General features: G+C 43.5%; 1 protein-coding gene across 4 annotated transcripts in view; it reads right to left on the bottom strand.

The window, feature by feature from the left end:
- Positions 1-26770, bottom strand: part of FAT3 (FAT atypical cadherin 3) — a 318771-nt gene that overhangs the window by 196970 nt on the left and 95031 nt on the right. For all 4 annotated transcript variants that reach the window (XM_065640507.1, XM_065640499.1, XM_065640520.1 and 1 more), the window contains exon 2: positions 22745-23059. In XM_065640507.1, the coding sequence (XP_065496579.1) occupies positions 22745-23059 (315 nt within the window). The remainder of the gene's footprint in view (positions 1-22744; positions 23060-26770) is intronic.

Here is a 26770-nt window from a genome sequence, read left to right on the forward strand (position 1 = left end):
TCAGATGTTCCCTGTCCCCTTTCGTCTGGCTCTTCTCCATCACTAACTTCTCTCCATCACTAACTTCTTTCTGCACCGGATCGGGGGTGAACCGAGCCTGAGGTGAATCTGCTTCTTTTGCACTGTGTCTGCTAGAAGCTCACAGTGCCGGGACACTGTGAGTGCTACCATGCTGCTCATGTGTAGTTTGGAAGATTAAAAAGCTTCCCCTCCTGTCCCATCACGTGCCGTCCCTACCACCAAGCCTCCCATCACTCATCCCCTGGCCGCCTTCTCCCCATGCCCATGCACACATCCAAAGCCAAGGCACTTGCTGTGTGGTATTTCTGAAAATGTTAAGCTCTGGTTCCAGGAGCCTGAACAACAGTAGTTTGTGAGGTGTTTGGATTTCAGCCCACACCTTATGCCTACACCTACACAGCCGTATTTAGTCAGGGTCTGCAATGCTCCCCATATCGGTAGTGAAGTGCTGACCGGCTGGCTGAGTTTTAGCAGCATATGATTTAAAACTTTGACACACACACTTCATATAAGAATGGCAGAAATTATAATGGAGTCACATGGCTATAGTGCAAAAGTTAAGACAGCAAATATAACGTGAAGTATTTTTGTTGTTGTTGTCAGAAAATGACTGTGAGATGGCCAACAAAGCTGAGGCTAAGATGCAAGACAAGAGCCAAGCAGGTCTGTCCTGAGGGTGTATATATGGTGCCTCCTTGAGCTGGCACAGAGATTCTCCCTTGTTAGACAAGTCCTGGCTGTAGAGAGGCCAAGGAATGCAGCTGAGCATCACCCACTGCAAAAGCCAAGGGGTTTTACAGTTTCTTCTCCGAACCTCTGGCTGCTGCTTGTGCGGAGGGTCTTCATCTCCTCACTCCCTTTTCGTCTTGACTGCAACGTGTCGACCCCAGCTCTGCTGCCTGGCCCTGCTACACCCCCAGGGAAACATCCCCGAACTGCAGAAGGCTGGAGACAACATGATCTACAAGAGCCTTTGCAGCACAGACTCCTGGAGAAACCCACACAGCCTATTTATACCCCGACAGCTGCAGCAGAGGCAGAACAGACTGAACACTTGCAGACTCAGGAAAACAGCACAGCCTCATTTCGGGAGATCATTGTAATAAACAAAATGTATAGCCCTTTCTGTTCATCTTTATATAAAAAGCTTAAACTGATCAATCTGCTCTTTGCGGTGGCTAGAATGTGTTCCTCCTTAGTGACTTCTAAATAGCAAGCATTTGATAGAGCCCAGAGCAACTGTGAAGAAAAAATATTGAGACCCCGATTTAAAAAATGATTGGCAATTTTATCTGCTTCAATACCCGAGCGGTGTATGTTTGCAGTCCATTAGTCACTGTGGATTACTTTTCAGCCCATGCGGCAACAGCTTTTTTGGTTGTGTTTTGTTTTTTGTTGTTTTTTTGGTGTTGTTGGGGTTTTTTTTGGTGGTAGGGGGGTGATTTTTGTTGGGGGGTTGTTTTTTGTTTTTGTCTTTTTACTGAGAACAAGGAAAACCAGGCCAGAATGGTGAAATTCATGTCTAATTTTCTCTGTCCTTAAAAACATGAAATTGTCTGTTTACCTGTCAAAAATACAGCTACACATATTAAGGGCATTATGATAAAAGTAAGAACTGGTGATTAAAATGGTACTTTAAAAATTATATTAGGATTCTTTTAACATACAGGAAAAGGAGAAAAAACAACTAAAAATCCACCAATGCCCGGCACCGTGTTCCTCTCAGCTTTGAAATCTAATCATTAAGTAGCATCAGAAGAATATTCTTCCTCTGGACACTGTCTTCTGAAAGACAATTAAAGTAATAACCAGATTTGCTATGTAAATTAAACTTTGATAAGTCTCACACACTTTTTTTCTTCTGTGTAGCCTCTTCAGAAAGACGCAAGCTCCACTTTACATTTTTCATTAATGCACCAAATCACAGGAGGTTGAAAAGGTTAAAGATGTTTAATTGTTACTAGATGATAATCAGTCAAAAACTGATATTATAGCATGTAGCTGGCTGGAAAAGATATTGTATTTTCAGATACTTCCCTCCTAATTCTTCCTTGCCCTTTGGAATTTATCATTAAGCTGCATTTATGTGTCTTGCACGACACGTACAGTCAGCAATCAATCTGAAAAGCCACATCTGAAAGCTTCTTGTCATTTCTTACTTTCTGTGACCAAGTAAGGGAAAAAAAATATACATGACTTCTTTGGTGGAAGAGATGAGCTTTGCTATTTTCATCTTTTATGAAATGACAGCCTTTAGAGGCCCCAAATGTGGACCAAGACGTATGGTCCAGACCCAGAGCAAGCAGAAGACAAAAACAAGCTGGATGCAAAATATATATATTTATACACACACATATATATATATTATTTCACATCTTCTTCCTCTGTCTTTCCTGAAAGTGTTATTGGGATGCGGCTAGAAAGGAAGGGGAAAAGAGGGTCAAGAAACTTCTCATGGTGCTTGCCCCATGATGCCCAGAAGTGGTGGGAGATGGGGGACAAAAGAAGGACAAAAGAGACAAAGTCGCGGCAACTCCCACCCCAAAGCCGAGGTGAAACACCTCGTCCTGCACCAGGGAGCCTTAAAAGGAGGTGAAGACCTCAGTGAAAGTGGAGGACGGGTGAGAGCAACCAGGGCTGAAGCTGTGTCCTACCACAGCGCCGGGGGCTGGGAGGTCCTCAAGAGCTGCTGGAGATGGAGCAGCAGCAACGCCAAGTGTGACTTTGACTCTGCGAGTTGACTTTGGCGACTGAACACTTACACTGAATGCAGATTGCGTTTCTGTGAAAGCCAGTGCTGCAGCATTCTACATCCTTCTAAACAATATTATTAAACTACCATAATAATCACTCTGCTCTTCAATCCAAGGTCTCAAAGCACATTACAGGCAGTAATGAAATAACTCACACAAGTCCACTGCAAGGAAGAAAGGGATCATTGCTGCTGCTGCTCGCAGTCATAAAGTCGTGCTTTCAGACACAGAATTTCATTGCGAGGAGCCAAGCACAAGTGTCACCATATACTTCACTCCACTGAAGGCAGGTACAGGTCCTGTCAAAGATTTGTCACTGCTTTCCTGATGCTCAGTATTTTAGCTGAACTTCCAGGTCTTCAGACTTTTGTAATTACAAGAGACTCAGCTTTCATTTACAAGAAACAAAATGAAAACAATCCCCAGAAAAAAGCTATATTTGTGGATCTGAAGTTGGAAAAATCTGTTCAGTCTACCCTAAGACAGAAGGCGAATGAAAACAACAAAAATGTATTTTCTTTTTGTGGTTCAGATATTCCCACCCCGAGAGACATTTCCAGATCGCACAAGAGCCTTATGGCAGGGCTAAGGAGGGAATCCAGGTCTTAATTACCCCACACTTCACATTAACAAGGACTCGTTAATACAGAAGTGAGTTAACTGGCAACTCTCTAGAGCAAATGTGATGCAACATCTTGCAGTTCAGACTTGTAGCTGGATTTCAGAGGAGTCGAGTTCAAACTCACGGCTCCCACCGCTTTCCCACACCACCTAAAGCCAACCTCTCATCTGTGATGCCCCGTTTTTCAAAAGCACGACTCCCCTTGATTTATTACACTGGCTTCTGTGCCAATCGACCGGGTGGGAGAGCACCAAGCAACAGCCTGGACTTCAGCCGCTGGTGCTTGTGCGGGCTGGTGTGTGACCGCAGAGCTGAGGCGACGGATCAGAACAGACCATTCCTCTTCTTCTCTACACAATGTCCCTCATCAACCATGAGCTGGTAAACCCACAGGAGTGGCGCTTGCGATGTGTGCAAACCTGAAATCAGTGGTAACAAAAGGGGAAACAAACAGGAGGTACTAAGAGTGTCTGCCATACGAAGAACCAGAGAATGTCCTGAGTTGGAAGGGACCCAAAACCATCATCGTGGCCAACTCCTGTCCTTGCATATGACAACCCCACAGTTCACACCATGTGTCTGAAGGCATTGTCCAATCACTTATTGAATATGTTTCGGAAATATCAGAATTTGGGTCTTCATCTTTTCCTGTAAATATATATTGTGAAGTACAGAAAGCTCACATCTGTCTAGGTTCCCTACCCCTAAAATGCTTGCTTTGTATTTAGATGCAACAACATTTTTTTCAGCTTTTGACAGTAAAGGCAGCATTAAATGGGGTGACTGCCCCCCAAGCCAAAAAACTTTCATCTCTAGTCATAAAAACCAATGGAGTAATTTGTCCTTGGGGAAGGGGGGAATAGCCACGGTGGATGACAAATGGCTAAGCCATATGCATTCACTTCCTCTGTACACCAAAAAGAAATTAAGCAGCTATCAGCTTACCGTAGAAGCCGGAGCCACAAGCAATAATTTTTGTGAACGATAACCTGGCACGTCTTCCCTGCTGCATCAGCAGCTGCTGTTGCTCATGTTGGGAAGGTCCTTGGAGATACTTTGGACCCCCACATCTGCACCTGACCCTGGTCTTTCCTTCACGCTGGGGGCTTGGGGAGGGAGGACTTTGGAGGTCACTGTTGGACTGTGACCATTAATGGCTTTACGGAGGCATAATAGCCTGCATTTTCCTACATAGAAGCCAATGACAATCTGGCACTAATTAAGTCAGTGCCTCCTTTCTCCTCTCTGCATTGAAAACTATACTGTCTTTAATTGATTAATAATTGGATTAATGTACATAAGTACCTGTACAGGGAGAAATTACTAGGGAGTAAAGGGCTCTTTATTCCAGCAGAGAAAGGCACGGCCAAAGCCAACAGCTGGAAAGAAGGGGCAGACAAATTCAAATGGAAAATAAACTAGATATTTCAAAGAATGAAGGAGATGAGTGTCAGGAAAAAAAGGGTCTTATAGCCTTTAAATCAGTATCTTCCTGAATACGAGTTTTAGCCAAACACCAGTTAGACACCTCAGTGTAAGAGCAATTAGGTGACTTTCTACAACTTGAACTATGTAGGGCATCAGAGCAGGTGATCTAATAACCCTCTGACCTTAAGACTATGAATCTGTTCATTCACTACCCTATCACACTGCAAAACCTCTGCAAATCCTCTGCTTCCATCTCTAAAACAGAAAATATCAAAAGCAGGAAAAATAGAGGACCTATCATGCGCTATGCTTGGAGGTCTTGGAGAAAAAATACTTCCATCAGCAAATAAAAAAAATAGAACAGTACTGCAATAGTGAATGTAATAGTGAAATTGTAAGAGTGTAATTGTAAAATGAGTAAAAAGAGTGCAAGTGTAAAATCTAAGAGTGAAATTGTAATACAGTAATAATCCAAAAATAAACTATAGGAAAACAACTACCATCTTCAATTACTTTTTTTTTTTCCCTAAAGTTAAAATAATTATTTAAATGCATTAAACTTCTGAGGGGTAGAGAATTAAAAAATTGTCACTTTTTTCTATGTTATTGTCCCCTTAAAGTGAGAAGTTATATAAGGGGGAAAGGGTATTTCATACTTATGACATGATTTATGGTCAATACGCTGGAAGGCCATGGAAATCAGCTCCAACTATTATCTTAGATGAGAATTTATCTCTAATAGTCTCATATGAACCCAGCTAAATATATTTTCTCATTTCACACTCAGACAATCACTGAGAGTTCAATCCCACACCCATCTGCAGAAATGCCAAAATCCCACTGACTTCACTCAAAGCAGGATAGAACTCACTCCTTAAAGGTGTTACAGCACAAATATAGTTACTTTTTCAAAAGTATCCATAAGACAAAAGGGGAGGCGAAGGGGGAGGTGTTTGGGGTTTTTTTTGGTTTCGTGTGTTTGGTTGGTTGGGTTTTTTTTTGTTTGTTTTGTTTGGGTTTTGCTTTTGTTTTTAAAGATTAAATTAGCAGAAAAAAAATGACGTTGGGGTTCTTCTACACCAGCTCTGATGTAGACCTGGACAGCCTGGTGTAAGTGCCAAGTGCACAGCAGCAAAGCGTTCAACCCAGGAGCTACATTGTGAGACCACACGGAAATCTGGGAAGTATGTATTTTCAAAGGCATCTAAAACAGATTCTCAAAAGTCACTTCTAAAAATCATTCATGGGCATTTTTGACGATTTTACCTGGGGTTGCTGTGCCACCTATCCTACATACCAATTTTGACCGAACAGAATGAAATATTGCAACACAATTCAAGGTGGGGAAAAGGATAAACTCTAAAGTAGTAAGATCGGGCTGTTATTCATTTACGGTACTTTCACATCCTGACAGTTCCACTATTTCTGGGAAAGATTTATCTTGTCCTAACAAAACCATTTCTCAAGTGTCATGACTCAAGCGGACCCCTTGGAGAGGCAGGGCTGAGGACCTGGTGCCAGGTGGGAGCTGGTACAGCGCGGTGTGCCCGGTTTCCCACCATGGACAGGATGGATGCAGTGATGGGAACGGGATGTCTCTGCTTGCAGGGTGGGAAAAGTGACCCTGGGGAGATTCTGAAACCACACAAGCATGGAAAAGACTACCACAATTGGAACAACTTAGTATTACCTTAGTCTTATCTTTAAAAAAAAAAAAAAAAAAAAAGGAAAAAGAAAGTATACACAACTTGCGATTGCAATTCAGTGAATATTTTCAGCAAAGATTCACTTAGGAAAGGCACTTTGTGGACTCTACCAACCATTTCTAAGGCACTCGGAGTTGCATTTATACCTTTTTTCTTTTAAAGGCAACTGAATATTCAAATGCACTTTTGTATTTTAAGTGTAATTTCTAATTACATGCACAATTGCTAATCCATCTGTTTACTACATACTGTAAATGTCTGTAGTTATATATGCTTGAATAATTATTGAAAATTAAATATTGTAAACAGTCAAATTAATTTCTCTCAGCGTACCAAATTGCAGGAAGCCTGCAAGATGATAAAATATTACATGCCCCAGAAATGGAACAAGTCACTCCTACCCCACACCTCACTAAACATGCTTATTGCTGTTCTGTAACAGATAGGAAACTTTTTAATCAAAAAATTTGTAACAAGAAGTGTCTGAGAAGCTCCATTACACTCTGCTATCAGTGAGAGAGAGTGATTTAAAAGGAATGTGGTCTGAAAATGTTTCAGCTGTGTTGGAACAAGGAAATCATGTTTCTTAGGTGAGGCAAGTCGGTGTTAATATTTTCTTATTTTTGTCCTGTTAGAATCACCACAGGAATATATATAACAAATTTTTTCTTTTGTTGATTTATTTATAACACTGCACGGCAATAATGGAATTCAAGAAGCCCAGAGCACGAAAACATGGGAAACCACAACATATGAATATACATTATCCATTCCCAGAAGAGACATGGCCTTTCCTCCCAGCTTTCTGTGCAAAGCAGAGCTGTGCCACAAAGCCCCTCTACTGCTATGGTCATTTCTGGCTTAAATATGGTGTGTTATGCATTAATACATTTTCAATCCAGATTAGATCATCTGTTTTGAGCTCCTGAATAATAAGGGCCAGGGAATTTCACCGCTCAGCTCCTGTGTCTGGACCATAACTTCGGAATAGGACCTTTACAGCTAAAATTATCCTGAGCCAGAAAAATAAGATTATTCCTAGTCTGAATTTCTCTAACTTCACATTCCACTGACTTTTAAACCTTTTATCTGTTAGATAAAAGAAAACTTCTTTCAGAAACCCTGTCCCTGTGTAGGCACAAACAAACTATGAAGGCATCACCTCTTAAATTTTTTGTGACAAATTACACAGACTGAGCTCCTCATCGTAAGGTAGTGCAAATTTTAGGTTTTAAAAAACACGACTGAGAACCCCAGTGATGTGATTCTTTTAAGTAGATGGCTTGACACAGGATCCAGATATGCCTGAATAGAGATGAAAATCTGGCTCTAAATGCCTGAATTCATAATTTAACAGTGAGTCCCACTGCCTACACAGAGAAGCAGCTGATTTAGGATCCTAACTCTGGCACATGGTATCAATGAAAAATCGGGTACCCAGATGCCCTCCTGGATCCTAGTCTGGCTGTAGACAACACGTCTCTCTCTAAATCCCCTCTACAAAACCCCTTGAGCTACAGTGTAGGAGGGAGGGATGCTCCATTAGATGTTTTATTTTTAAGCTATGGTGAGGAGAATAGCCAGCACTTCCAGAATATAAAAGAATTCGACTTTTAGGAGCATAACACTGGCAAAGGAAGGGCTACGGATGGCATCTATCTGGGCTTCTGTAAAGCCTGTGACACGTTTTCCCACAACATTCTTCTCTCTAAATTGGAGAGATATGGATTTGATGGGTGGACTGTTCGGTGGATGAGGAATTGGCAGGATGGTCACACTTAGAGAGTGGTGGTCAATGACACAAAGTCTGGATGGACACTGGTAACAAGTGGTGTCTCTCAGGGGTCCAATACTGGGACCAGCACTGTTTAGTATCTTAATCAACAACACAGACAGTGGGATCGAGTACACCCTCAGCAAGTTCGCAGATGACACCAAGATGAGTGGTGTGGTTGAAATGCCTGAGGGACAGGATGCCATCCAGAGGGACCTGGATGAGCTCAAGAAGTGGGCCCATGCCAACTTAATGAGGTTCAATGGGCCAAGTGCAAGGTCCTGCACCTGGGTCATGGCAACCCCTGGTGTCAACACAGGCTGGGGGATGAAGGGATTGAGAGCAGCCCTGCCGAGAGGGACTTGGGGGGACTGGTGGATGAAAGGTTGGACATGAGCCGGCAATGTGCACTTGCAGCCCAGAAGAACAATCGTATCTTGGGCTGCATCAGAAGGAGCGTGGGCAGCAGGTCAGGGAGGTGATTCTGCCCCTCTGCTCCGCTCTGGTGAGACCCCACCTGGAGTCCTGTGTCCAGCTCTGGAGCCCTCAGTGCAGGAAAGACATGGACCTGTTGGAGAGGGGCCAGAGGAGCCACAGAAATGATCAGAGGCTGGAACAGCTCTGCTGGGAGGACAGGCTGAGAGAGTTGGGGTTGTTCAGCCTGGAGAAGGCTCCAGGGAGACCTTGTTGTGGCCTTTCCAGTACTTGAAAGGGGCCTGTAAGAAAGATGGGGACAGAATTTTTAGCAGGGCCTATTACAATAGGACAAGTGGTAATGGTTTTAAACTAAAAGAGAGGAGATTCAGGCCCGACATGAGGAAGAAATTTTTTACACCGAGGATGGTGAAACCCTGGCCCAGGTTTCCCAGAGAGGTGGTGGATGCCCCATCCCTGGAGACATCCCAGGCCAGGCTGGACGGGGCTCTGAGCAACCTGATCTGGTGAAGATGTCCCTGCTCGTGGCAGGGGTGGCACTGGATGAGCTTTGAAGGTCCCTTCCAACCCAGACTATTGGATGATTCTGCGTCAAAGAGGTGGAGAGAAATCTATCTGTAGATATAGAAGCAGGATGTATTTATTTTATATACAATTTGGGGAAAATCCTATGCATCTCCTCCCTCCCAGCTCCACAAGATGCCAGGAGCTGCAGCCCCAGGACAAAGCCCATGGCACAGACAGTCACGCCAGCACCATGACAGCGAGGGACCAAACTGCCTGCTCCTCAGGTTTAAAAGCCTTGTCTCCACTTCTTCTCGCACCAAGCGTGCGCAGGAACAAACTTACCGCTGATCAATACCGCCTTGTTTTTTCTGCCGCATCCCCATCTGCTTTTTCCCATCTGTTGTCTCAAGCTCCCCTTAAACTGTGAGCTTTTTGGTGCAGCGACCATCTTTTACTCCATTTATCCTGCCAAGCACAGCAGGGTACTGCCTCATGACTGCAGCTAGAAAGGCGCCACAATATTGCAAATAAATATTAAAAAAATAAGTCACTGTTTCAGCTTACCAAAAGGCAGCACAAGTTTTGTTTTCAGTCACTGACTTCTTAGCTCTGAATTTTTTTTTAATTACTAGATGAAAAAAAAAAAATCCGCAATCCCTTTTCCTTTTCTTGCAGCATTCAATGTGAAAGAATTAAGGTAATCTTGAGGAAATGTTTTTGAGTTTGTTTGTTTGTTTTTTTACCTGAAGGCACTATCAGAGGTGAGGGGGAGCATTCACGATGGCAGAAACCAAGTCCATGTACAGTTCATATACGTGTGAAACAGTCTTGAACACAAGAGTTATTTTCTGTGTGATACAACCATTTTATACAGTAAGTTCAACATCATACATATGATTTTCGCCATGTTTTCATCTGTTTTCCTCATGTTTGTTTATAAGCAAAAATGACCTCTCTCCACACAGAAGTGTCCCCTTCTCTGACATTTTTGTTTTCCCATTAAATCTTTTATTACCTTCTCAGTGCCGCACTTCTGCTGTTTAAATCAGCCAGGTAAGGAGGCCGGCTGGTGCCTTGGTGTCTGTAAAACCTCAGCTATTCTGCACAATGATTCCAAGCAGAAAGTAGAAACGTAAGTTTTAGAGCTGGGGAGGAAGCCTTTTCCTGCAGGCTGAATGTATAAAAACCCTTGAGATCCTCCCTCCTCAACACCAGGGAGCAGAAAGAAAGGATGAACATAAGCAGAGGATGAAGACCGTCCATCCATCTGACCAGAGAAGGACAATTAATAAATCTAAATCCTGCTCTGACATGGGGCTGTGCATCGCTCAGAAAAGGACTCTGTCCTCGGCAAGCCAACCCAACTCAAACCGAGGGGTTTCCACACATACAAATTCAGGTCATGTGCATCTGATTGAGTCAAAGCTGCAGTCTGCTCCAGTAGACCACTCTCGAATTAATTCTGGTCATGTGCTTGCTTTATTTTTCTCCCTTTAATACATAACATTCCCTTAATCAGTTTGGATCACATTAAGTCTTGCAAAAAAGAAACAAAAAGCACGAGAGAAATTCCCTAAGAAATTATAGACTTACTTGAAAAATATCTACAGCATCACGCATGCCTAAGCTGTTAATACCATCTAGCATTTTTCCACCCCTGCGCCTACTTTGGGTAATCTTGTGTGTGTTTATTCTGTGTTTAATCAACCTAATTCACACCTACTCAATAAATTAAATTTAGCAACGATTATTCTTTGTGTCATTTGTAGTATGTTGCCAGGTCCTATCTCAAGAACTGCCTCAAACACAGAATAATAAGGAAAAAGAGAAAATTCTCCATCCCTGGTTGCCTCTCCTAAAGGATCTCTCTCAATAATGTAAGTGATGGACTTAAGACATTTCTTCAGAGTCTTAAAAAAACCCACCTTGTTTTCATGTTAACAAAAATAACTTGAACATTTTGAGCAATGACAGCATCTTTCCATAATAATATATAAGATGGTCAAATTCTCAGGTGGAACAAACCATATAATTCAGCTGAAGCTGTAGTACCATAAGCACCTGTGCTTCTTTAAGCAATTTTTTTTTTTTATACTGCACATTTTATTACATAGTGTCTGTGATTCAAAGGAAGGTCAGAAAACACAAGCATATGGTGAATGGAAGCAAAATTAATTATAGCCTAAATATTCTCTTGCAGAGCAGACTTACATTTATCTTTTGGGCATTGCGGCTACATTAACAAAAATGTGAATGTGCACTGCTGTTCATACACTGTTGTTAAGTTAAAGTTCAGGAAATAATACTTAGTTTTCAAACCAAATCCCTTCAAAATCTGAAAAGCTACTAGCTAATTACCATACAAATAGATCTCTGCAGCACAGATTCCTCGCATGTAACCTATCTGACAAAAACATAACAATTCTCTGAGAAGGCAACAAACCCACAGCAGATCATGACATCGACTCATATTTACAGGATGCAACGAGCAAACACGTTTTTGCACAATAAGTACAAGCAAGTGTAACACTGAGAACGAAAGAGTGTGATTATTTGGGAATAGCCTGGGACTTTAGGATTCTGAGTTTGCCTCCTTGCTCCACAACAGCACCAGAGAAGCTGCTTAGAGCTGCTCCTGCATTGGGCTGATGGAGAAGGGTTTTGCTTCACCCACCCAAGAGACACGAGTCAGCTCTGCCCTTACATGCCCGGGAGGCTTCATCTGAGCCATTCACGTCTCCTTGCCCCTGTGGCTACTGGAATCCTTCCTTGCCTGTGTGCAACTTAGGCTTGCCTTTGGGCAAGAGAGAAAGCAAGGTGAGGAAGGGCTGAAAGGCAGGGATGGGAAATGGTGGGGTAATCGGAAAGAAGGCAGGACATAGGATAGGAAATAGGTGTTACTGGGGCTCCCAGATAACTTCTGCGCGTGTGGTGGAGAATGCTGGTGCCAGGTCAGGCTTGCACTCGTGGTTCAGCAGGGCAGTTTGGACTGGACCCATGCCAGTAAGGCTTTGCATTACTCATGGCCAGTGGTTTTGAAGGTAAATTAAGACCAAATCTTTATTATGGGATGAGTTAGCCACCTCCTTTGCCTCAGTTCCCTGTTTGTAAAAAAGAAAAAATGGTGCTGCTCTACCTTACCATACAGTGTGAAGGACTCAGCTACCACAGGAGGAGAAACCACCTGAGTACACGTCCTGGTTTTGTTAAAAACAGGTTTTTCTTTTAGTGAATTTTCCCTGTCAGCTAAAGTCTTCTTACTAACTGCAGTTTTCCTGAGTTAGGTACATGTTTTGGTAGACATAGCAATGGAATGCAAGGTCATTGATAATGATGCATCCCGCGAGATGTGCAAGCAGGAGGTGAACTGAAAATTGACCAACTAAAGTATTCCATCCCATTCACGTCATACTTCATATAAAAGCGGGGGATCATGAGGATCTCGTCCCTTTTCCTTATGGCCGACATTGGGAGAGGACCTTGCGCGTTGTCCCTGCGAACTGAGGCCCAGTGACAGACTGAATCCAGCTCCGGTTGGCTGCAGAGTCCAGTCCAGGACTTCGGGTGCCAGCCCTACGTCTGCTGGAGCAGCTGCCGGGACTGTCAAGATCGGTTTTGTACATTTTGTATTATTTTCTCTATTTTTATTGGTAGCATTAGTAAAACGTTTTTAATTTTTTCCAACCCTCTTCTCTCTGTCCTTCTTTCCCTCCCAACCGCCTGTCCTTAGTGGGAAGGGGGGAGAGGGGGGGGAAGTGGGGGAGATGGGAGAGAGAGGGGGTTAACAATACATCTGCCACGGCTTTATTGTCACCCCGCAATCAAACCACGACAGTACAACAGTGAGGAAGTACAGGAACAGCAGAATCCATGTGATAATCAATGTAAAAACAATGTTACAAGAGCAGGGTCCCTTGTAGAAAAATGTTTTTTACGATTCAACTTCAGAGCTCTTAGAGCTCTGCAGAAAGTTTTGTGTAATATGAAAGCTGCGATTAGGGGGGTCTTTTGATATTTAACCCCCAGATACTGCTTTATTTTTATACATATACATCTCCTGTTAAATTAAGCTCTGTGCATCTAGACATATGGCGGCACGATCTGTACAATTATACAGATAAGGTCACATACTTAACTGGCAACAGCACTACTAGCTTCAAAGAAGTTGTGTCAATCTTCCCAGGGAGAGAAAAGCTCTCTCATTAACATAAAGGGAAAGGGCAAAGAGAGGGGAAAGTAATTTAACAGAAAATAATTATCTTTGGTTATAACAGCATAACTCTGATGGAGATGGAGAGTCAGAGAGAAAAGAGGAAAAATAACACAAATCTGATGTTAATTTCTGAACAGACTACTTTAGCTGCACTGCAAGGTGATGATGCTTTGGCAGTTTAGTAGGTGCTGACACCACCTCCTATGTGATGGAAGACAAAGAAGAATTAATAGTTGATTACTGACATCATGATGTCTTATGCAAACACACTTGTCTCTATAGTTGCCTTCTCCTCTTATTCTCATTTCCCAGGTTTTTGTTTGTTTGTTTGTGGTTTTGGTTGGTGTTTTGTTTGGTTATTTGTTTGTTTGTTTTTGAATATTCACATGTAGCATAGGTCAATCTCATTCTCCCAGACAGGAAATTTCTCCACCTTTCTTTGCTAAGTACCAAGCATCAGATGTCAACTGAGAATGGACAATAGCGACAGTCTTTGCCTCTAACTTCCAATCCATAAAGACATATTAGAAAGCGCTCATACAATAAGGTGCAGATATACCATTCAAGCCACTAAAAGTGCCTGTCCTAAGATGACAATGTGAGTGTATTCATTGCAACTAAGCAAAAGAGAAAAATGCTGATTCAATATTGTCTGCTTGGGATTGGCACGGTCCAACATCACAGACACGTGTAGCACCTCTGATGGGTGAGCAAAAGCCAAAAGCAAGTTACTTGATTGATTAAAAACCAGTAGGAAATAAAAAGAAAAAATACACACACAACACAAAAAAACCAAAAAAAGAACCCTTCCCCCCCAACCCCAAACCTTCACCTCACCTGGGCTAACATCACATCTTTACTTTCCTCCCTCTCCACACCCCTGCACGAACGCCACAGTCACGGGCTCCACATCTCAGCATCTCTAACTCACCAACCTAATGTGTCCTGCCAGAGTTCAGGCTTGGACCACTAGCAATTACTGTGATGCAGGAGCATTCACTGCTATTATCATAATAATGTATGGCAGGATATGACAAGTACCCATAGCATATGCATTATGCATACATTTAATGGGGCTGTGACTCAGTACTCGTGGTACATGGTTTCATCCAATCATCTCAATTATGCTTCTGTCATTGATAATAATTCTGTCAAGAGTACTTGGCTACCTGGAAGTGAATGCAACAGCCCTAATTTTAAATTAGTGAAGGAATAGTACAGCATATGAAAAAGGTAGGTGGTTCCTTGACCAGTTCTGAGCAGTCATGGCTTCTGGAAATTTATGAATAGAGAAACTGGTCTGAAAGACAAGGCAGAAAAATCAGTTTCAAAGCTAAGCTCATAGCCAAAGTTATTTCTGAATCGGACAGAAGACCTGCTCTGCTGATGTGTTTGAAAATAACAAATGATTGCTGTAATGTAAAACAATGTAGATTTATGGGATTAGTGGCAAAATTCTTCCTGTTCCAGAACAGGTGCTGGGGCAGGACAGGAGGTCGCTTCTTGATTATCAGGCAGTAACCTTCTCCATCAGCAAACACTGACTCACAGGCTGTCACCACGTCATTGCCTTTCAGACCGACATTGCTACTGGAGAAAAAGGGGAGCTCAGGTTAAAAACTGATGTTGCATTGAAGAAGTGGGGACACAACTGTCCAGTGAAGGCAATGGGGATACTCCTGATGCTTCTTACTGTGAAAGAGGGCAAAAAAGGTCATCGTGAAAATTTAAGAAAGATGAAAATTTCTATAAGGCATGTTGAAATCCGCTGATTACAAAGAAATGGCATTTATGAGCAGTATTCTATCTGTAAATGCCATTTTAAAAGAGGCACTTGATACTAGAGACATCCAGCAATCCCAACTGTATTCAGTGCTTCATGAATAAAAACCCACTGCTAGCAGAGATCGGTTCTGTTCAGGGGAGATTATAAAGCTGGATTTACTATTTTATTAAAAGCAGCATTACTGTAGCTTCAACTAAGGTGACATGGCTCACACCTTTATCCCCTTCACAGATAACACAGAGTAAAGAGAGAATCACAGCCAGGGAGGAGGGAAGAGATGGGCTGGCTGAGCCCAAATTTTCTCATTTTCAGTAGAATCAGTGGTCTGGCCACTACATTATACTTATTTAATCTAAAAAGGTTTTATATTCCTCTTCATCCTACCATTTCAGGAGAGATGCTCCTCTTCGTTTTTATACACCTATGAATACGTGACTGTGCATGGATGTGTATTAATGCCGAGATGCCTGAAAAATCAATAGCTTTCATTTCCAGAGTCTATCTGATCTGCAAACTATCTACTGTGAATTAATTTCCAGGACAACCACATGAAGTAAGAAAATATTTCCACTTATTCAAAAAAATTAAAACAGCGAGGTAAGGTGACTCAGAGTCAAAAGAAGAGTTTGTGTCACTGCCAGGCTGCAGCTCAGGAGTTAATTGAAAATTTACTCCAGGGAACAAACGTGTACTGGCAAGCTGATGGACTTGATGATTTACATCCTCTTCCCCCCCCTTTTTTTTTCCTTTCCTTTTTCTCAGTTATTACTATTATTATTATTATTATTATTATTATGACAAGTTCCTTGAGGCAGGAACTTTGTCTAACATGCTGTACAGTTCCTAGCAGGCTTTTAGGTCCCGCTGTGATTAAGCACAGAACTCCAACATCCATGGTCCTTCGATTTGCTAGCTGCTAACACTGGGCTCAATCCACTGGAAATACGGTGTCTAGTAAAGAATGAGCCATACCAAAGCAGAAATTAAAGCTTTTAAAATGTTCAGAAGCTCAATTTTTAACGGCGAGCATATTATAAAGAACTCATTAGGAGCCATGCTTTTAAATAATACTGAGAAGTGAAAGAAAAGAGAGTAGATAATTTTGCATGTGTTGATATAACATAAATTACTGAAAGTGGAAGCCAGCTAATGTGCTAAGGGAATTATACTGTAAAAATCTGTTTTAGTTATGGATAGTTACAGATCAGTGATGGCTATACTGGGCTGGACTCTGAAACTGTTGGTGAACTCAACATTTGTACAGTGTTAGAGATCACAGAAGGAAGGGAGAGCAAATCCTCAAATTCACCTTTGATTGAGGAGCCCTACAATCAATGGTTGATCCTCTGCAAGGTCTGCTGTGGTCTTGGACGGGTCAGTTGAACTTCAGGGACGCTTGCAGGATGAAGGTCAGTAAACATGACATGACCTGCATAGCTGGTTTCCATTGCACACAGAGCTGTCAAACGCGGCTCCATGGCCAACACAGATGCAGGAGATGCCATCAGGAGCCCTTCAGAAGGAGCCTCCAGCTGGGAGGGAGGTGATCTGCAACACCCTCAGCGTTCAACACATGCATTTCCCAATTTGGTCACTACAGCGCCAAAAATGCTCACTGGCGGGAGATGGCAGGCTACACTACACAATCCAAAGAAACAAAAAATGTAAAGCCTTAATTTACAAAAGAGTTATAAAAGTATTTGTTAAGAGTTTAGTAGCATGAACAGCATCAACCCCAGTGTCAGGCAGGTCCCCCAGCAGTACAGCTGACCCTCCGTGACGGGGTGGGAGCTGGGATAATCAGTGGCCAATGAATACAGAAAGTTGCCCATTCTTGAAGAACAGACTTTTTTTTTTAAGGAAAAAAAAAAGTAGCATTAAATGCATCTTGTAAGAACAGTGACAAATGGACCAAGGCAGTACCAAGTTTAGCTTGATATTGTTAATCCAAAGTCCCTTAAGAATGTCAACAAATTGTAACTTTGTTCAATCTTTTCAAAAGGTCTGGCATTTACCTCTAGTTATTATATAGTGGAAGGTTTTAAATGCCCCTTGTTTACAGAACCAACGTGTGTTAGTCTTTCTCCTCTCTCAATGCAACTAAGGTTTAAACATGAAAGATGTAACAGGCTGTAAGTAGGGACTAAGTTACCTCCACTTCCATTTGTTGTCTATATGGCCTTTTGCATCACCCACTGTACAGCAGGAACGTTAATAACTGAAATATTACGATCACTTAAGTTTGCCTCCTCCTGACATGATATCTACCCAAAAATCCTAGCAGAACTGAAAAAATCTGCAGTATTTAAGTGTTTTTCTTCCTCTGCTGGAAAAAAAACACATGACAAACATAGGCCTTGGAGAACAAGAGTTTACCGCAGAGTCCCAAGTGTGCTCTCCTGAATATATAAACCACTATTCCTTCTCTCTCCTCTCTGGCATACCCTTATTTTGGGGCTGAGAAGAGGCACTGGGTAGCCAACATTTACACTGCTGGCAACCTTCAGGACATGGTGCGGTAGCATTTGTCTCAATCTGTGGGAGCAAAAAAACATGTGTGGGGATTTCTTGGGACAAACCAAACAATAACATCAATAAAAATCAGTCTGCATGTCAGGAGGGTGTTTTAGTACGGCAGAGGAAAAGTGTCATCTGGCCCCAGCAGGATCTTGTGCAACCGAATGGCTCAGGGAGCGTGCCAGAAAGCAAAGCTCGGCCTACTGAGAAAAGCAGCATTCACATCAATTAAATCCTGACATTCACTAACCCTATAGTAGCTTATATAAATATCAACTCTAATTCAGTGTGAAAATATCCAGTCTCTTTCCAAATCAAGGTGCAGATATGATAGTTCAGAGATAACTTCCAGAAGCAGAAGTGCTGCTCTGGAAAGACGGACTGGCCTACATATACTATTTCTAAAGCCACTAGTGCAGTCTGCCTTAAATACTGCAGAAAATACTATTTTGGGAATGCCGAGGGTCTGCCTCTGTTTGAACAGTGCCAGCAAGAGACTAAAGCAAGGTGTAACCAAAGTTTTCAGACACACCAGCATAATTCTAGAGTAAATTCATTAACATGAGTGTGCACAAGAGTGAAATTTGGTCTGTTGGCATGTTAGTTAAAACATCTCTCAAACTAATCTACGTAAGACTGAAGAGAAGTTTATTGGGTTTGTCCAATATATGTGGAACACTAAACAAAATAATGTAATGGTTTGCATTAAAATTCATTGTTTTCTTCAGAGCACGGAAAAGTAATAAATCAATGCAGTAAATTACCCCTGTGCTGTGCTGTGAAATTAACACCCATATATATGAAATAAAAATAAGAATTTACGGCCCTAATCAATCTCCTTTTTTTTTTTTTATTAACTCCATCATCTGTTTTATTTACCTTCTTCCACATGCCTTTCACCCCAAAATAACTCACTCGGCTCGAGGTGGCTGTGGCACCCCCTTGGGCTCGGCTTGCTCCGCCAGAAGCTCTGCCTTCCTCCTCCTCCTCTCCCTCGTCCCCATCTCACGCCACCCCTCAAAGATCATAGCCCTGTGAGCCTGTGCTCCGCCAAAGCAAGCCCGAGCCCTGCCCAGCACAAAAGCCAGGCTGAGAGGGAAACAACCCCCTGTCCCTCCCCGCAGCCGCACTGGGGTTTGGGCTGAGCCGCGGCTGCGGGAGGTACCCAGCACCAGGAACGCTTCCAGAAACGCTGCTGGGTGCATGATGTGAAACCGAAGCACAGGGGCATGCTTTTCCCTGTGGTCACGTAACCTGGGGAGCCACTTCAGCTGTTTGGAAAACAGGTGACCCACCGCCCTCACAAAACTGTGCCTCGCAATACCTCTTGCCCACTGAAAATAAGGAAAAATCTAAGGCTACCCTCTTGGACCTGCTAAGCTTAGGCAGCCGTCTCCACCAGTTTGCAGAACAAGGCTGCCTTGTTCTCGGGTGTGGATGATTTATGGTTTCACACATGCTCATGTGCTACATTATTCACTTAGTGCTTGTACCTATGAATATCAGCTCACAGGATAAAAGTGCGGGCCGAGGTGCGAACTGATGATCGGCTGTATTTTAGAAAAAAATAACCAAGGTGAGAAAACACAGACCTTCACGGGAGGTTGCCCACGCTGCCTTTCCATACCCAGCCAGCTGCACGCAGGAGGGCTGCTCGTGTCCCTGTCCTCCCCTCCCGAGCACCCCAACATACCTCAAACCCACAGGGGAGAGTCCCTGTCACCCCCATGTACTCCTGCAGCAGAACCAGCCCCTGGCGAGAGCACCGGTTGCCAAAGGTGATTTCGGTGCCAAAGCCTTGCTCTCTGCAGATTCTTAGCAGCCCTTGGCTCCCGCAGGAGCAACTCTCCCTCTCTCCAAAACCTGTAGAGCAAATTGCAGGTGATAATCCTGAAAGGTCTGAAGACTGCCTTCAGACAGATACAAATGCATGTGATGTATCTGCAGTTTGACAGTACCTAAAATAGCCGCCCAGAGCCGCGTCAGTCTACAAAAATGTAGGAAGTGACAGGTTGTCTACTAAAAGGTTTCTTCTACCTACAGACACGGCATACAAGGAGTATCATTCCTTCCACTATCCAAATAAATTAGGATCTGTAAGATTTGGTGGAAGTTATTGTCCTGTATTGGAACGGGGAACAAAACCCGGACTCCTGCCTTGATCAGATGGCAACGCATACAGTGGTACATGTGCCTCCAGAAATCTGCATGACCTGCCTGAGCTATAAAGGGGCTGAAAGTGACCTCCAGGGGAAGGCAAACACAGCCATTGCTGAGCTCCCATGATCACTGAGGAGCATGGAACTGTGTGAAATCAGAGGGGAATATGGCCTGAGCAGGGTGCAGCAACAGCCGGGGCATTCCTCTTCGTGACGGCAAGGACCACCCCAGAAGAAGACAGTATTACCCACCTTGCTCAGGTTTCAGATAACCGAATTTTCTGGAGTCAAGGCAGAAATGTCTGAAAAGCCACTCACCAACCACCAAACACACACCATAAGCTATGACATGCCCAGTGCACTCCCTGTACTTTGTAACAAACCCAACTTTGCCAGTATGAAGCATCAAGTCCTAAAAATAATAAACGGGGCACAGGAGGCCAAGGCTAATAATGCCCTATTCTCCAGCAATAGTGGGAGATTTTTTGCTGCAATATAGCCAGGTGATCTAAGAAAGTGATCTGTGAACCACGATCCGTGCTTCTTCGCAGTGGAGGAAGCCAAACTCCTCTCTCCCACCTGTTTTCCTGAGCCTCTGAATCATCTGGGCTTAGGGGATACTCATTTTTGGCTGCAAATCCAACGAAAGGTTTAACCCTGAGCACATTAGCAAAGCCCAGTCAGTGAGGTGTTGGAGAAATTTCTTAATACCCCAAGAGCATCCATACACTGCAGTCAACTCCCCATCCCCAGCTGAGGCCAACTTCTGCTGCTTCCCAGGAAGGGATGTAGAAAACGTGGGATGCTGCTTCACGTTGCCTCTCAGCACCTGATCAGTCAGAGGAGCGAGATGTCAGTTTGTTGGCACTGTTAAAACCTCCAAAGTGACACGGAAAATAAAAGCTCCCCCTTCTCACAAATGACTGCTCTCCCCTGACGGCAGGAGCACGCTCACTCAACCCACGTACACGGCAATCACCGCATATTTGGGTTCGTGTTAAACCTTTTCATCTTGATTATACGGCATGCTGTCGCATTTAGGGCTGCTGTGCAAAGTGCTACGTGATCTACTGCTGTGCTGAATCCCAGCGAGCACACGGGGCCAGCACACTACAAACGTCTTCTGGGGGTGCAGAAGCTGCCTGTATAAAACAGCCGGAGTGTAAATCGCTGTCTGGAGGAACTAGTGTCCTATAGGGAGATGGCTGAAAGGAGCCTGGCCAGAAACCCCCAGGGGCACTCTATAGGAAAATCCATTATGCTTTTATTCCTCAGGCATCACCATCCCATTGGGAGAAAGCCTCCTGATGTCGAGGCCAGACAGGCAGAGCTCACCACATGTCAATACTTCCCAAGGGAGGACGAAAAACTTGTGTTCGAAATGACAGATCTCCCATCCTGACCACCGTGTGGATAAGTGGAGCTGTGCTGAGCAGGATGCTCTGCCGGAGGAGCCGATGGGAGGGAAGCACAAGCATTAAACACTGTGGAGTCCCAACTCTGCTGCTTTGCCCAGATGGGATTTATGGGATGGGGAGGGGGAGAAGGGGATACAGATGGAAGAGCCATCTTTGGCCATTTCAGGTGTTAAAAATAAGTGAGATATGTGCCTTAGGCAGATTTAACATGCTCCATGATTCTTCACCTGGGCTTATGCCTGAAAAGATCCTGACCCCTTCTTATGCTACACACTGCAACAGGATTGCCCAGCCAAATGCTCAAAACCTATTTAGTGATCATCATTTTCCTACACCAAATCAAAAACATTCCTTCTAAGGTGTATTCCTTCTGATTTTCTAGCTGTTTAGAAATTTGAAGCAGACATACATAAACTTTTTTTTTTTTAAATCAAAACCCCAGAACAAAAACAGGAGCATCACAACCAGCATGAGATCTGTGTGAATCCTCTGAATTTCTTTGATAAAGATCAGCTTATTGCAGCAAAAGAGCCCCTGACTCTCTAGCTCCAGATCATGCTGGAGGGTCCTCATCAGCCAGATAATAAGCAAGGGACAAAGGGTACAGGCCAGAGCGAGGACCACCTGTGGCCACGCACAGGTAAGCACCACAACCTCCAGTTATGTCTCCTGGGGCGACTTCTTCATCAACCAGGTGCCGGGCACACCTGATTCGGCAAAGGCACTGAGTGCACAGAGCTGCGCAGAGCCGGTCTGCGCTGGAGCAATTCTCCATTGCCAGCCAACAGCAGCACATCAGCTTAAAACCACCACCACATCTGTGACGCTGCACCCACAGGCTACATCCCCAGTTGTCACAAATCAATGAAAACACACAGATTTTCTGTAAAGGCCAGAGGGACTGCGATATCATCTAAACTGTCTTTTTGCATAAAACAAGCTGTAGAACTACATCCAGCTACTGTAATGTGGAGCCTAATTACATGTGCTGGACAACTGTCATGCCACTCACGTCAGTGGTGATACGCCGGCTTACAAAGGACAAGACACTGCTCTGCAAATCGCAACAACTTGAATTTGCTTCCTAGCACTGCTCTGCAGACTCAGTGCAGCAAAGTCTCGTCCCTATAGGCACAGGAAAGATGCAACAGCCAGAAGCTATTCAGTGACCTATAGAAATGCAATTTCTGCAGCAGCACATCTGCAGCACGTCATCTGCCAGTGTGCTCGTGTACTGATTCAAAAGAGGATGTTTTGGACGCATACAAGGTGCTTTAGACACATAACTAACCAGAAAACAGAGATTTCGAAAGCAATGCAACACCAGTGGATACTAAAGGGGAACAGGCTGATAAATATTTAAATTGCATTTTCCCACCACCGTAAGGCAGCAGGATTTTGTTACCTGTTTTGGGGTTGATTACAAAGAAGTTCTGGGGATTTCCACTTGTAATCCGGTAAGTCAGTTTTTCATTAGTGCTGGAGTCGGGGTCCTGGGCTTGGATCTGAATGACAGATACATCCTTCGGGGAGTTTTCCATGACGGTTGGGTAATAGATGGGTTCAGAGGTGAGGGGGGCATTGTCATTCACATCCTCCACTTCAATGTAGACTTCAATGGTCGTGTAGAGTGGGACAACACCATGATCAGTCGCATACACTGTCAACCAGTACGATTTGGTCGTCTCCCGGTCAAGAATATCTGCTGTGTAGATAACTCCTGCAGAAAAACAGAAAGCAGAGGATCTCAGGAATACGATCAATGCAACATCACAGGTATTTTGATTTGGCTGTACTACACAAATGTGTTCAGCACATAAAAAATGTTCCACTCTTAGAAAAATCAAAGTTGTGCATAAAACGAAAACAGAAACTTGAACTTGGGCACTGTTCCCTGAACCTGGCTCAACAACTCAGTCCTTTGTCACAAGAAATTTGAGGGGGGACATGAAAAGACAGCTTTTTGTAAGTGCTCCTGAAATGAACACCAAAACTATGCAGACAACAGGTTAAAACAGATACAGGGCCCTTAAACCAGAAACACCGCCAAGCACTGGAAATCTGTTCGTACCTGTGTAGTCCAAACCTCCACTGACTTGAGCACTAAATGCGAATGCACAGGGGATCAAGTATGCCAGTACCACACACACAACCACACCAGCAGCAAAATAAGTAAATACACTTTCTAACCACTTCTACGACACATATACCAAGAACACTTTCCTCTCCTAATACAGCATTATTAAATCTTGGGTGACATATTAATACATATTAATACAAACCTGAGTGTGTCTCAAACCTGAGACACACTAAAAAGGACAGTTTGCAGACCATCCAGTCATGTCATTAGTAGATGGAAACTGGTGGAAAATTTGCAGGGCAACAACACAGAAACACAAGAAACCTGAATTTAATCTCATATGCGCTTGATGCTACTAAGAACAACATTATCAGTTGACGACAGAGAAAAGAGGTGCTCTAAGATCAGCACTAATAAGGAATGCTCATGTCTTTCTGGCTTTCATTGTTTTTAAATATCAGACTGCCCTGAAAGTTTCTATGACAGCCTGAAGTCTTAGAAAAGCTTTAAAGACACTGGAATAGGCACAAATCATCCTTTAGAAACCAAAGTCTGCAGCGGCAGCACCCAGGGCTGCACGTGAGAGGTGTTTCGGGCAGACTTTGGGTGCTGCTAAGGAAGGCACGGGCTGCCGAGAAGGGACCCTCCTCACCAGTGCTATTGGGAATCCTTCTTAATGGGGTATGCAAACTTCATACATAATTTATCGGCACTATTCCTCAGCCTCGGTCTTACAAGTCATACATCAAACCTGGCTTTTTAGATTATACCTGCAATTAATCCCTTTATTACACTGGATTCAGATAAGACCTTTGGTTTAAAAGTTAGCTGGTAAGTCTATTCCATTTCTTGAAGAGCAGTCATGAAAATTATGTTCTCTGTGCTCCTGAGTCATCAGCAGAAGGGATGGATTTGATGGCCTGACAGAGTTTCTGATGTCTAGTGATATGAACAGCCCCGGTGCAAACTTGCCCAGACATTTCACAGCAGGACACATGCTATACTGAAGTTTACTGGCAAACATACTAAACGGCTTTTATGAGGGTCAGCAACAAGAGACAAATGATGTAACTTCTGTCCTAAGGGACTGCCACCCCTGGTGTAAGACAGAGAAGCCCACCGAGCGAGAAGAGATGCTAATAACCAAGAGATGCCGCCTGTCCCCGGGAGTCGGGTCCTGGCTCCCCACACCCCCCACCCAACCCTGCACAGAACCCAGAACCCACCACACGGTTACAGGGGTGCCTGATGTACTTGCATCTGTCTTAATTTTCTATTTTTTTTTCAAGTTTGGGTTTGGGATTTTTTAAATTATGTTTTTAATGCTACTCTGGACTGACAAGTATTTTCCCACAATTTGATCAACAATATAGAGAGGAAGGGTAAAGGAGCAGTACCAGTTCCAGCCATGTACGAGCTCAGGTCTTTCTCTAGTAACGTCATATCCATATCCTTCTTGCTCAGAAATATTATTCGCCCACCAAAGGTGAGCAACGCAGCACTGGAGGACAAAGGCAGAGTGTATTCTAAATATTCTTGTCGGCAGCAGCCTGTGCTACATAATGACTTTCTGTAGAAACATGAGTGAAATATGTAGTGATCTGTGATGAAAATGCCTAGAAGTCCAGAAGAGAAACTGCATCGCAGGGATGAGAAGAGCCTGCAATAAATGACACCCCGTGGAAATAAATAAATAAAATAAAATACAAGTGGAAAAGAAGAGGCAAAAAAAGATGAACATTAGTGCTCCTAGAGATGTTGATTTATTCAGAAAACAAGAAGAATTATTTTAGAGCTATAAACAAAAATTTGAAATAAGTAGGGTTTTCCCCCCATGAGAGCACAGAAGGTTTTAGCAGATTAACCTCTGTTCATGAAGCTAAATTTCACCAATACTGAGCTGATAATAAATCTATCTTCTCAGTCATTCCTTCATTTTATGACTCCTGGCAACAGCTACTTTCCATTTCTGTATTTCAGAAGGAAAGGATCATTGAACAAGTGTTAGCAACTGCCAATGCGTCTGCTACACTGGTTCTTCTTTTTACTTTTGATTTATTAAAAGGTCTCAGACATGTATTAATTCCTTTTCCTCAATATGTCTTGTCATTTCTCCTGTCACCACCACGCAGCAGCTTGACAAATAAGAAAAAGGTCTTTGTTCGCTGTCAGGTTTTCCACGTGGAAACCCTCCCGGGAACACTTTCTACCGCACTCCCAAATGTCCTGCACAAAGTGCCTCCTCGCTGTCTACCCAAATAGGGGTCCACACTCAGTACCCACAAAAATATACATGCTCCCAAAATATTTAGTCAATCTCCCTGTGCAGGCATGGGTGACACCTTCCACATGGATGTCAAACTTCATCTTCACTTGAGGTGTTAACCCTGAAGACTAATGATAACACTTGAGTAACAGCACAGCTTCTTCATCATAATTGCATGACAACAAAAAGGCTGATAGAACTGGCATCAAGAACCGCTAAATATTCCCTGGGGCGGTCCGTAGGCAGGCACTCCCTCACTTTAGCTGAGCAAAAGTACGAGAAAGGCCAAGAATAGCCCTGGATAAGACCACAGCAAATTAAAAAAAAAATACCTCACTTACTTCCGAGCCTCTAGATATTAACAGATACTGAAGAAAGACAGAACTTTGTTTTCAGGGCCAGGAGAAGGGAGGAGAGGCCTCTGGGAGCAGCTCTAAGGCTTCCCTTGGACACCTTTTGTGGTGCGCTCTTCCCAGCTGCCTGCTAATTAGCTGAGAAACATGAACAAGGTAAAGACGCCTGAGCTAAACAAATCAAGAGGTAAGAAGAAATATCAGCAGAGATCCTGAACATGTCAAAGTGAATAGAAACCAAAAAGTTCAAAGTCTTTGCGGATGCATTTCTGAACAAAACAGAAAAAACAGATGTTCCTGTCCACCGGGACGCTACACCGCAGAGACGCTACTGCATTTCTACATGAGGCAGCTGAAATCCAACCAAGCAGTTTGTAGAACAGCTCCTTATGTCACCCTCAGCCAGATTTTGCAGTATCCCCGAAGGACTGAAGCCAGCACTTGCTCAGGCCCGGGGCAGCCGCCGAAATACAGTCAGCCATCAATCCAAAAAGCAGTGCCACCGACATACTTGCCACCGCATTCCTCCAGGTCCATTTGCCCCATGCGAATCACCAAGGACCACGTGCATTACAAACACCATAAGTGAAAAATAACAACGGAGTGCATTAATCTCTGGTTAAAATCCTGGGCACATTTATTTGTAAATTAAGCGCAGCCCCTGGGCTCGGCGTTGTGCCAGCAATGCAAAGGTTGCGTGCTCGTTTCTCTTAAAGGCTTGTTTTCCCTCTT

Source organism: Caloenas nicobarica, chromosome 1 (genome assembly GCF_036013445.1).
Source record: "Caloenas nicobarica isolate bCalNic1 chromosome 1, bCalNic1.hap1, whole genome shotgun sequence".
Lineage (NCBI taxonomy): Eukaryota > Metazoa > Chordata > Aves > Columbiformes > Columbidae > Caloenas > Caloenas nicobarica.